This window comes from Protopterus annectens, chromosome 8.part1 (assembly GCF_019279795.1).
Source record: "Protopterus annectens isolate FY-2018-M chromosome 8.part1, PAN1.0, whole genome shotgun sequence".
Taxonomy (NCBI): domain Eukaryota; kingdom Metazoa; phylum Chordata; order Ceratodontiformes; family Protopteridae; genus Protopterus; species Protopterus annectens.
In genome coordinates this window covers 487668797-487681120 of record NC_056742.1, presented here as the reverse complement: position 1 = coordinate 487681120, position 12324 = coordinate 487668797, and the positions used below count along the sequence as shown (strand labels likewise).

Below are 12324 nucleotides of genomic sequence, written 5' to 3'. Positions count from 1 at the left end.
TCCTCCTACCCCATCAAACACAAAAGAACTGGGGCAAAGGCTTTCATCTTTTAAAAAAGGAGCAATAACTGAAGCAGAAGGCTGGCACAACGGTGCTAGTGTCAGATTTTCTGGCATCAGTCAAATTTTTGAGTGAACAATTTATAAATCAAAGCTGCAAGGGGCAAAGGCAGGCATGGTCAGGTCTGATGCTCCTGGCATTATACCAACTTGGTACAGTGCAGGAGGTTCGATGCATTCTAGTTTTTGGTCCAAAAATCTAAAAAGATAGTAGTCTTTTCCAAGGACAACAGGATTATGAACAGAAACAGCAGGAATATGCAAGGGGAGAAACCTTTGTGCTGTTTGGGGAGCTCAATGACCAACTGTGGGTGCTTAGGAATCGTACCAAAATCTTGACAGATATGGAGACAGAGATATCTACAGCTTGCTACTGGACTTTGAATGGACACTGGCACAGAGATATACCCAGAAAGACTGAAGGTGTTTATCCTTTGGTGGAATCTGTCAACTGGAAGCACACTTATTGACCTTTCCTGGGGCTGAAAAAGGCTTCAGAAAGATCCAAGAGATAGAGAGCTACTTGGGCAATTACAACAAAAAGGTAAACAGTAATAACAATAAAAGCTTCCAAAATGGGAATATTGTATTGCTGAATTGCCAGGGATGGCAGCACTGGAAGGGTTTGAATGGAAGGGTTTGAATGCCCTTCGCAGCAAAAAACACTCTCCCCTTTATATTACTGTTCACCTTGATGTCCCACTGTGTGAGGAAGGGTGACCCTGTATAGGGATATCCAAAATTTCTGGAAGTCATAATAAAGTAGGGGATCCTTATGAAGGCCCTTGATTAGAATTTGCAAATTAAGATTTGCAAAGAACAAATAAACTTCAGTTTATAAAAAATGTGAGGAGAGACTCTCAATATAAAAACAATGATATCTTACATTTAAGAATTAAGTTGGGGGCATTCCCTATAACAGTCCCAAGGCAGAGGCAGCTTGCTACAAAACATGAGGCGTTTACACAAGCAGATACCTCCAGCTCTGCCTGCTTAACTAAGCAGACAAGACACCACCTCTGCAAAAAGTGGGGTTGATGGTGAGGATATACCTAATACACGCATACACATGAACAAAAATCCATAGAACAGTTTGGCAAGATCAGTATACTGGATATGCAGGTAGGAAAGAATAACGTACTAAGGAGGTTAGTGCTTCCATGCTCCAAGGATATATACAGATGTCAATGTTTTCAGTTAAGTTCATTTTATGTAGACACTGTAATAACAACCATCTTCATGCAGAAGCAGCCTGCCTGTGAAGATTTGAGATTAGTGGCACAAAACAGATCCTAGAAGAGTACGGGCAGTGCTCTACAGCTCTGGTAAGTAAACATGTGTGGATCTGACAGCGGTGCACTGCCAAATAAAATTTATCAGACATATGCTTAAGGAAAATCTGACTAGTTAATCTAGGACTTCAACCACTCAGCAAGTATCCCAAATAACATCTGCTCTAAAGGGTCAACGGGAAAAAAAAATAAATAAGTAAGTGTCTCACTTAAGTTCAGTACGTCATGTTGGGAACTTCACTTCTCGGATAGCATTGTACAGCGTTGCTGCGTGATTACTGCAAAAAACATCTAGATCATTGTTACAGCAGCGTTTCCAGGTTTATAATTCAGAAATCTTTTTCATTACATGAACAAACTACAGGCATTAAAAGAAAATGGTAGCCAAGTTTATTTAAAAAAGATCAGATCACTAGTAAATCACACTGCAGTCCCAATGTTGTACACTTACTTTTCACAATAAATCCTGATAAAAGGCCAAGTACCACAGACCTGCAGCCTGGCCTAACAAGCATTTAAGTATAACAGTCCTAGAAAAAACATGAAAAGAACCATTTCTGCTGGATTTTGCTTGAAAATGTTGTACCCCATAAAAGCATTGGTAAAGTCATGTAGTAATGCCTACTTGGTTAGGCCATTTTGTGTGCTTGAGCACCAAACTTGAGTATAAATAAGGTACCTTTTGTCCACATTAGTCATGGACAACTGTTTCCCACCTCAAAGTGCTAGATACAGAATTAGTAAACTAGATATTTACAGTTCTCTATGCAAACATATTTACAGTTTTAAACCCAAACATTGCATTATATATGTAAAATACTGTCAACTGCTATTAAAACTAACCATACTGAATGTGGTTCTAACTGATGCATTAAGACTTTAACCTGTCACTACCTGTAAGGTAGTATTAATAAAATGCAAAATAAAATCTTTTCCAAATGTGGAAACGTAAAAAAAAAAGCCTCAACTTTCAGCAAAACCATTGTAATTCAGCTAGTGTTTCTGTGAGACCATCATAACTGGGGCCAAGACGATTTAAAAAAAATGCATATGTCACTAAGGATGACAGTTGGAAAAAGAATCACCGTTTTTGAAGACTTTCAACCATACAGTTTCTTTAATTTTTAAATCTAACATTTACAAGTCCTGACACTGCAGGAAAAGAGCTCTTTTTTGCAGTCTGTAATATTCCACTTCCTTCACTACCAGAAAGTGCAAGGTGCGCTGGTACTTGGAAGAAATTTATGTTTGTATTGTTTTCTCATCTTTGCTAAAAGGTTGTGTGGAACCGGGCTTCACCCAAGACAGGCCAGTTATGTGCATGACCTTGCTTGACTGATCATCTGATTTGCGCTGGAGGAAAATGCAAAAAGTCAAACTGTTAACAGTGCAACTTTACAAAAAAACATTCAACTATGCAAGGAAATAGCAGTGAAGTACTAAAAATAAGTCAACAGGTTCTTTACAAGACTTAATTCCATAGCAAGCTAACACACTATACTCTATTTTTCTGTAAAGAAAATACTTCTGGCTTTCAAAGAATAAGTCACATTTACTGTTAATCTTGTTGCTGCCTCAAAGTTTTGTGAATATGCACATTAGAGTCTCTTCTATCCTTACTTCAGTAACTTTGCTGATAACAGTAAATTGCAGCAAAATAATCATGGTCTGACAAACTACAGACTGGTTGCTAAGGTAGAGACCACCTAAGTCTTAAATGCAGCACTATTTAAAGCTGATTAGCGTAGTCTGAACAGCTGCTGGCAACATTTACGTTTGTATATTACCTTTCTAAAATTCTGCAGGTAAAAACTTACAAGACCATCAGATCCTGTCACCACTGTGTAGATGTAAAGCAATGGTCCAGAATGTTAAAAATCTCTCAAGCATACATCACTGACAGATCTACCACATAAGGGAATGAGCTGCTGATGGATTTTTTTACTACTGGACCGGACTGCTGTTCAGAGAACTTGACATCAAGATTGCAACAACCAACCCCCAACAAAAGAATAGGAAGAGGATGTTGAAGTTCCTGGCTGCCTAAAGATCTTAAATTGCATGCCAAAGATTGGACAAATTTGCATCAGGCTTATCAAGCAAGCCGATCTGGGAGGTAAGCAGTATTAAGTGTTTGAAAAGAATTTTTGTTTCTCTGCTGTGTACAGCATCAATAGGTGATTGCTTGCCTATTATTATTCCCATGTTCCTGATGCGCACAAATGCAGAAAGGTTCAGACAAATTTCTCCATAAACCACTACTCAAATACCAGTCATGTCACACAAAACTGAAACCTGTCCAAATCAAACTACTTTTGACACAGGCAAGAAAGTGTTTCAAGGCATTCACAAAATGTCAGACTGCCGGTGCTTCACTCAAGCACCTAGCTTATGCAATACTAAGTATTTCATCACCCTCAGGTAGGTACTCAGCTGTTCTACTTGGGTAGGAAAGTACCTCACTGCTTCAAATGTTTCCACTCCATTCTACCAGACAAGTTGATGACTCAGGGATCCCCTCCAAGTGTTCATTTGGGACAAGAAAGTAATATTTAGTTTTTGCACCTCCCCCACTTGGTTCTCATTTGGCAAAAAGTACAGTTTTGTACCTACCATAAATGTAGATGTCCGATAGGTATGCATCTGCAGTCATAACATATGGGTTGTCCTGCCTCAGGCAGCCCTTCGGTCGGCCGGATTCCAAAGTCTGGGTCTGGTCTCGGCTGATGTCGCATTTTCCCCGACGTTGGAGCGTCTGGGGTATAAAAGCATCAGCCTACGCCATTTTCCTCAGTTTTTCTTGCCCCAGATGCCAGGTGCCCTCTAGGAAGGCTAAATTTGGATAAATGCAAAAAAGGTTCCAAACATTTGCAAACTTATAAAATAATATACATGTATATACAAACAAATACACCATAATAGATTCCCCCCAGCTAGCTGAAAGAGGGGTAAGTACCCTAGGAATACCACTGAGGGGTAGGAGGGAAGGTAAACCTGACTGCAGATGCATACCTATCGGACATCTACATTTATGGTAGGTACAAAACTGTACTATGTCCTTCAAGGATGCATCTGCAGTCATAACATATGGGTAGAATACCATAGCCAATCTGGGGGAGGAGGAACTAAGAAAAGGATGGTGTAGTTAATATCCCCCTGCAGGACTGCAGTAGGAAAACCTGCTCTGGATCTGGAGTATAAAGGTAGATTGTAATGTTTGGCAAATGTATGCACGGAGCTCCAAGTAGCAGCTTCTAAAATGTCCTTGGTAGCCACCCCTCGTAGGAAGGCTGTAGTGGTGGCTGTGGCCCTTGTGGAATGAGGCGTGATGTTTTCAAGAACTGTCTTTCCATGAAAGGAGTAACAAAATCGAATGCAATTTCCTATCCATTTTGAAATTGTCTGTTTGGAAATTGCTTTTCCTTGCACCCCAGTAGCATATGCTACAAATAGCTGGTCAGTTCTTCTGCTAGTTTTAGTTCTGTCCAAGTAGTAGCATAGTTGTCTGTGTATATCCAGGGTGTGCAGAAGTTTTTCCCCTCTATTCTGTGGATTTGGGAAGAATGTAGGCAAGTGAATAGCTTGGTTCAAGGATACCCTAGATACCACCTTTGGCATAAAAGTAGGACTGGTTCTTAGTGAAACTCTGTCCTGATGGAAGATAAGAAATGGCTGTACTGCCATTAATGCTTGTAACTCAGATACTCTTCTTGCTGAAGTTATTGCCAGAAGGAATGCAGTTTTCCAAGACAGAAACTGTAGATCCGCTGATGCTGCTGGTTCAAATGGAGGTAGTGTTAGTTTCTCCAACACAAAGTTGAGATCCCAGGTGGGTAGAGGGGGTTTTCTTGGAGGTTTAATGTTTTTGATCCCTCTCAGAAATTGCCTGAGGAGAGGGTGTGAGAAGATAGGTGGATCCACATTGTATTCTGCTGAAATTGCTGAGGCATGAATCTTAATGGAAGAACAGGACAGGCCATTGTGGAACAATTCTGCTAAGTATTCCAGAATATGTGTCATGCTTGCCACTGTCACATCTGAGCCTTTTGATGCGTTCCAAATGAGAAATCTTTTCCATTTAGCTGAGTATGTCTTCCTTGTGGACGGCCTGCGAGCTTCCAAGATGATGTCCCTCACTCTCTGTGATAAGGCATCTTGTTTGGGATTTAAGGAATTTTCCAGGCAGTTAGCTGCAATGTTTTCAAGTTGGGATGCATAATCTTGAAATTGTTCTGCATTAGAAGAAGAGGACATAGGGGGAGAGGCCATGGCTTTGCCTGAGACAGGCTTCTCAATAATAGGTACCAGTGTTGCCTTGGCCAGTCCGGAGCTATCAGAATCACACTTGGCTGCTCCTCCCTGATTTTCAGTAGAACCTTGTACATTAATGGGAGAGGTGGGAAGGCATATACTTTTACGGCTTTCCAGCTGAAAGAGAGAGAGTCCACCCTCCAAGCTTGTGGGTGGTATGTCCTTGAGCAGAATGTCTTCAGTTGGTGGTTGAGAGGGGAGGAGAACAGATCTATCTCCGGCATTCCCCATTCCTTTGCTATGAGTTGGAAGATGTCTGGGTGCAGCATCCATTCGTGTGCATCCAAGGTAGTTCTGCTTAAGCTGTCTGCCAGTGTATTCTCTTTTCCTGGCACAAACTGGGACTGTAGTTGGATATTGAGGTTCATGCATAGTTCCCATAGATTCATAGCCAGTCGGCAGAGAGGGTAGGAGTGTGTGCCCCCCTGCTTGTTTATGTACCACATGACCGTGGTGTTCTGTCCTTATTAGCAGGTGGCCTTGATGGAGGAAAGGTTTGAAAGCCTCGATTGCATGCATCACTGCCAGCATTTCCTTTTGGTTTATGTGCATGCGTAGCTGACCTTGAGACCATAGGCCTTGGATACATTTGCCCTCCATGTGTGCTCCCCATCCTTGGTCTGAAGCGTCCGTGGTGATGGTTTGTTTTGTTTTTGGTTTGTTGAAAGGCAACCCTCTGTTGGACTGGCAGGCCTGAGCCCACCACAGAAATTCCTTTTGTAGGCAAGGAATGATTGGTATCAAAGCTTCTAAACTGTGACTGTGTTGAGACCATACACTCCTGAGGTACCACTGTAATTTTCTCATATGCAGCCTGGCCTGTGGTATCAGAATTATGCAGGATGCCATGTAACCCAGGGCCTGCAGGATTTTCCTTGCAGTAAGCTGAGTTTGTCTTGTCAGCATCATGAAGTAATCTGGAAGTTGTTTTTCTTCTGTGAGATAAGCCATTTGGGTGGTTGTGTCCAGATCTGCACCCAAAAAGGTTATTCTTTGGGATGGCACAAGTCTTGACTTTTGGATGTTGACTGTGTATCCCAAGGCCTGTAGGAGGTGGATGGCATAAGCAAAGTCCTTTATCAAATTTTTCTTGTTGTCCGCTTGTACAAGGCAGTCGTCCAGGTATGGGTAGATCTGAATCCCCTGAAGTCTGCAGTGTGCAATTACTGATGCCAGGCATTTTGTGAATACTCTGGGCGCAGTAGATAAGCCAAAGGGCAATGCTGAGAATTGATAATGCTCTGATCCTGCAAGAAATCTAAGGTGTCTTCTGCAATTTGGTCGAATAGGGACGTGCAGGTATGCCTCCTTGAGATCTAGAGTCACCAGCCAAGATTCCTTGCCCAACATGGGAAGAAGTTGCTGTAGGGTCAGCATCTTGAATTTTGGGACAATGAGATAAGTATTTAGTGCGGACAGGTCGAGAATAGGCCTCCATTGATTTTCTTTTCTTGGTACAAGGAATAGTCTTGAGTAAAATCCTTGGCCTTGTTCTGAAAGTGGTACCTTTTCTATAGCTTTCATTTGAAGCAAGTTTTTTGAGAATAAAGCCAGCTTTCCGCCCAAGGGTGCTTCCAGTTGATCCCTGGTAGGCGGAATCAGAGTAAAGTCATTGAGCTTGTCCTGGTGTAGTAGTAGTTGTTGCTGTTGTTGCACTACTTCTCTGGTTGGCAGGCTGCCACTGACTGCCTCTGTAGGAGCCCTTCGATTGGCCTGTGCCTCTAGGGCGTCTGTTCCTGCCTCTCTGGGCTCTGTCCGAATCTGGAAAGGACCAATTCTTCGTAGGCCAGTTTCTGCTGAATCTCGGTGGTTGTACTTGCAGGAAATCCTTAACTGTTTGCACAGATTTTGCCTTTTCTTCAACCTTTTTTAAGATCTCCTGAGCAGAGGAGCCAAATAAATTTTGTTTCTCCATTGGAGTATTCAGGAGTTTAGCTTTAACATGGTCTGGCAGAGATTGTTCCTTCAGCCAGGCATGCCTACGAATGACTGCCCCAGTCATAGCTGATCTAAATGAAGCCTCCAATGCCTCATAGCCACATTTTAAGAAATGATTACTAACCTGCTGTGAGTTGTGTACCAAATCCTGCAGGGATTTACGGTCAAGGGGTTCAGGAGATGAAAGTTTCATATTCAATTCATCTAATAAATACTCTTGGTACTGTATCATATGAAATTGACAATTTAATGCCCTGACAGAAAGAGTTGCAGAAGTATATACCTTCTTTCCCCATCTCTCTAAAGCTCTAGACTCTTTCAGAGGGTAGAGGATTTTTGGCTGTGGCGGCTGCAATCCCTTTAGGGCCCTGAGAAATAGTTTCTGGGTCTGCAGAATGCGCTTTAAACAGATGGTAATGGGAATCCGGGACCCTGTAGTATCTATCAGGTTTGGCAGGGGCCGGAGGGAGAGTATCAGGTGCTGAACTGACATCATTGTACACATCATCAATTACATTCAGAACAGGAGGTATAGCTAAGGGCCTATGTTGAGGCAGATGTAAAAAGGTCCTTAATCTTTTTCTAGAATCAGAGAATTTCTGACTTTGCCATTGAAAATGCTCTCTCATGGAGTGTAGAGTCTCACCAAAGGAAAGCTCTTCAGGAGGGGAGGCCGAAGGAATAGATACTTTAGCATCAGAATCCTCATAGGGCGAATAAGCCTCCTCGTGGTGGTCTGACAACTCAGAGCCATCCGTGGACTGATCTGAAGAGTGTGGGTCAGAGGGGTCAGTCGTGAGCCTTTTGTCTGGTGGAGGTTGAGAGGCCCGGTCTGGGTGAGGTTGTGAACCCCTAATTAAAGAAATAAGGTCCTCTGCAAAGCTGAGGATCTGTGAACTAGAAGTAGGCCTCTGGGAGGTAGTCTTGGGAGGCAAAGCTTTAGAAAGTTTAGCAGCTTTAGCCCTAGAAAAGGCCTTAATGGACATGGAAGCAGGGGGCCTAGCTGCCCCATGTGCAGGAGTAGAAATGTCCAAAGGTATAGTGTCGGACATTTCCTGGACACTGGTTTCGGTAGGTAGTTCGGTAGCAGACTCAGCCGGGGCCTCCCGGGCCGCGGTGGTCGGTTGAATGGTTTCGGTAGAAGGAATCTCCAAGGACTCTGTTTCGGCCGAAACAGAGACACTCGCGGTAGGCTTTACCGTGGTTTCAGCCGAAACCGTGGGCCGCGAGTGTCTGTCCTTGTCCTTCCGTTTTTTCACTAAATGCGAAGTCGGAGTCTCCGAAGGGCATTTTATATGCAAAATTGGCCCCCAAAAAATTCCTCTGCAAACTCCGACTGACTTCTAAGAGTTCGTCGGTTGAAGGAAGCACAGGCTGAACAGGCAGATACGTCGTGGTCTGGGCCTAAGCAAGGAAGGCAGTAGGAATGGAAATCCTTATGAGGTATTTGTTTCCCACAAGTTAAACAATTATTAATTTTGTCTGACATCGGCTGAGGCAAGAAAGAGTCCCCAACGGGGTGCTTAGCTTTTTCGAAGTCTTCGGTAGCTGAATTCACTGGATCTGACTGACCGGCACTTGCGAACAGCTTCTGCTTCGGGCACCGTGCGGCAAGAAAGACTGGGGAAAATGGCGTCGGCTGATGCTTTTATACCCCAGACGCTCTGACGTCGGGGAAAGTGCGACATCAGCAGAGGCCAAACCCAGACTTTGGAATCCGGCCGACCGAAGGGCTGCCTGAGGCAGGACAACCCATATATTATGACTGCAGATGCATCCTTGAAGGACATCATCAAAATACTACCATCTTGGTTGTTAAGCTCAGCATGGCAAATCTTAACTGACACCCATAACACCCACATGAACATCCACTGACATTGATGCAGTCTGCTAGACAAGCAGGGAATGGAAGTAGATTGTCAGGTCTTTCTTATGTTATCATGCACACCAAGGGACAAATTAGATTTGCCAGTCTGTCTACTGTAATCAGCTAAAAATATTTTGCTATGCATCTTAAAGATCAGCTATGTACTACAGTAAACTCCAAGGCTGGTCATGGAATGAACTATATATGGGTTCAGTGGAGTGCCACCCAAGTAGTAGATGGGCTCATACCAAATGCTTTAAAAAAAATCTCCGAAGAAAGGGGCTTCAGAAGTCCCCCCCCCCGTTGTATCAGCTATAAGAGGTCACCAACAGAGGAATCCTCTCAGGGGGCTTTGTGGACCCTTCCCCTTTTACTGAGGTCAGAATCCTTACTGGTAGACTCCTCAGGGGAATCCAAGTGCTTCCTCTTGCAATGACTCTTCCTGTGTACCTGGGGGGGGATGCTAGGGGGACAATAAAGTTGGAGGTAGGTCTCTGGTCTGGGGCGGCTGAAAGGCCGTCAGTGCAGGCTATCCCAAGGACTGCTCAAGAGAGAATTGGATGAGAGGATCAGGATGCATCCAACAGTGATGCAATAATTACAGTCTCAGAATGTGACAGTATCTTTTCTACAATGTCGAACACCAACAGCTTGAGCGCAGTTTTCTTTGATAAGGTCAAGGGAGATCCCTGTTCCAGTCACCGACCTGTTTGGGTCCAGATTTTACACTGAAGCAGAGCTGAAGCACCTAGGGGTAATGATGGATCTGACAATCTCAGATGTGAACCCAATCCTGGGCGCTTGGCTCTGACCACATGGCTTCAGAACATGCTTGGTTCTGAGACAACCAGACTAAATTCAAGGTGGTAGTGGTGGCCAATGAAGTGGAAATATGGGCTTGTGTCAGAACCATGGTCACCAGCACCAAGATGGGCTGAAGGAGAACAAATGTCAGGGATGAATGGGGAGGACCTTCAACCCTCTGGACCAAAGGAGAGGGAAGGATCCCCAAATCCATATGGGCTTTCAGAAAGGTTCCCACAAGCTACAATCAAATCAGACTTAACACTCCTGGATGACTTCAAATATATAGAAGCTAGCTTATCAGGTGGAAGCACAGGTTACAAAATGTCTTGGGTCAGTTCATAGAGACATTTCCAGCAACAGGAAAGGGAGAATAAATGGCAGACGCGGTCAGAAAAACCGAGGAGGGATAAGCAGAGGGCAACTCAGATTCCCATAAACAATTTAACGAATCACCAGAAGTTCAGTATGCAAATAAATACACAAATAAAAGATTCTTCGGTAAATAAGATGCAAAGAAATGATTTTTATGTAAATGAGACACACATAAATGATACCTCTCTGCATGAGACTACACAGCCAGAGATGATACCTTATGGCAAGTTAACACTTCTGTATATGATACTAGACAACTATATAGTGATTAAACTTTACTGCAAGTTAGCTCTGCTGTACATACCACACATGCATATATAAATGAATCTTTAAGACATATGAGTTTTGGTGTCTTTAATTTATCTAAGAGAAACCTTTCTAACCATCAGTTACAGGTATTACAGAAAGGCTTAAATTTTATCCCTTCTCAAAGAGCCTATCTACCAGATCTTTTACTAGACCTACGTCTTTTTGCTAGAAAAATTAACTTAAGACTATTACGTAATGATGAAAGGGTTGATGTTTTGCCTACTGATGGTTCAGATGACTTGGGTTCCACTTCTGATGAAGCCACTAGCTTTGTTACGTTAAAACCCAAAAGTTAGAGCAACCCTGTACTTAATTCTGTTCAAACCTTTTTTTATGTGAGAGATTTGAGGAAGTTGTGTTATTCAGACAATGCAGATAAGTGGCATAACTTCTCTAATTCTGAAAGAAAAGCATTAATTGAACTTACTAAGGAGAAATCTTTATGCATCATGCAGGTTTGATAAGGGGACTAGGTTTAGTCCTCATGAAACAGGTTGGCTACATTAGCAAAATGGAATGTTCGCTGTTTATTAATTTTTTTGAGCTAGTTGATGCTAAAACAGTGTTTAAATACTTCTCTACAGTTGGTAACTCTTTAAAACAACTTGAACTTGATGAGTATAGTTAGACAGATGAGTTTCTATTTATGTCAGTACACCAACCCAGTCTTGGTAGATTTGGTATCCCTAAGATCTATAAAAATAACAGATCCACCATTATATGCAATAAAAAAAAAAAAAAAAAACAAGACTGAGAAGATTGTACACTACTTTGATATGGTTCTCAATCCACTAGTACAATCTACACCCTATTTATGCGATTCATGGGCATTCTTAAATGAACTGCTACAAATAAAAGCAGAACTTTCTGGGTGTATTCTTGTTACACTAGATGTTGAAGACTTCTATACAAACAAACCACACAAGAAGGGTATGGAATTATTTCAACAATTTTTAGAGAAGCATACCACCTTTTCTATGAATAAAGTGTTCTCACCTTGCACGTTAATCTAGTATTAAATAATAATTTCTTTTTCTTCAATGATAGCATATACAAACAAAGGGTGTAACTATGGGGCTCAAGGTGCCCCAGCTTTTGGTAATTTAGTGCTTTGCTCCTGAAAAACTGATAACGCATCTTTTTTTACCTGGTTTCAAACAAATATTAATATATAAACGTTACACTGAAGACATTTTTTGCACGGAAAGGGGACATTACCAGTTTGAAGTCTTATTTCACACATGCAAAACAGATTAGGTTTTTTGAAACTAGTTATTTCAGGTCTTTCCTGGATACTAAAATAAATCTACTACAGAATGGGGAAGTTTCTTCTACTGTATTCAGAAAAGAAAGATATAAGAATAACAG

General features: G+C 42.2%; 1 protein-coding gene across 1 annotated transcript in view; it reads right to left on the bottom strand.

Annotated features, from left to right (window-relative positions):
* Positions 1–1719: 1719 nt before the first annotated feature.
* The window catches only part of LOC122810159 (AKT interacting protein), a 379674-nt gene continuing 369069 nt past the window's right edge, over positions 1720–12324 (bottom strand). The window contains exon 8 of the mRNA XM_044081634.1: positions 1720–2705. Within this exon, the coding sequence (XP_043937569.1) occupies positions 2595–2705 (111 nt within the window). The 3' untranslated portion in view covers positions 1720–2594. The remainder of the gene's footprint in view (positions 2706–12324) is intronic.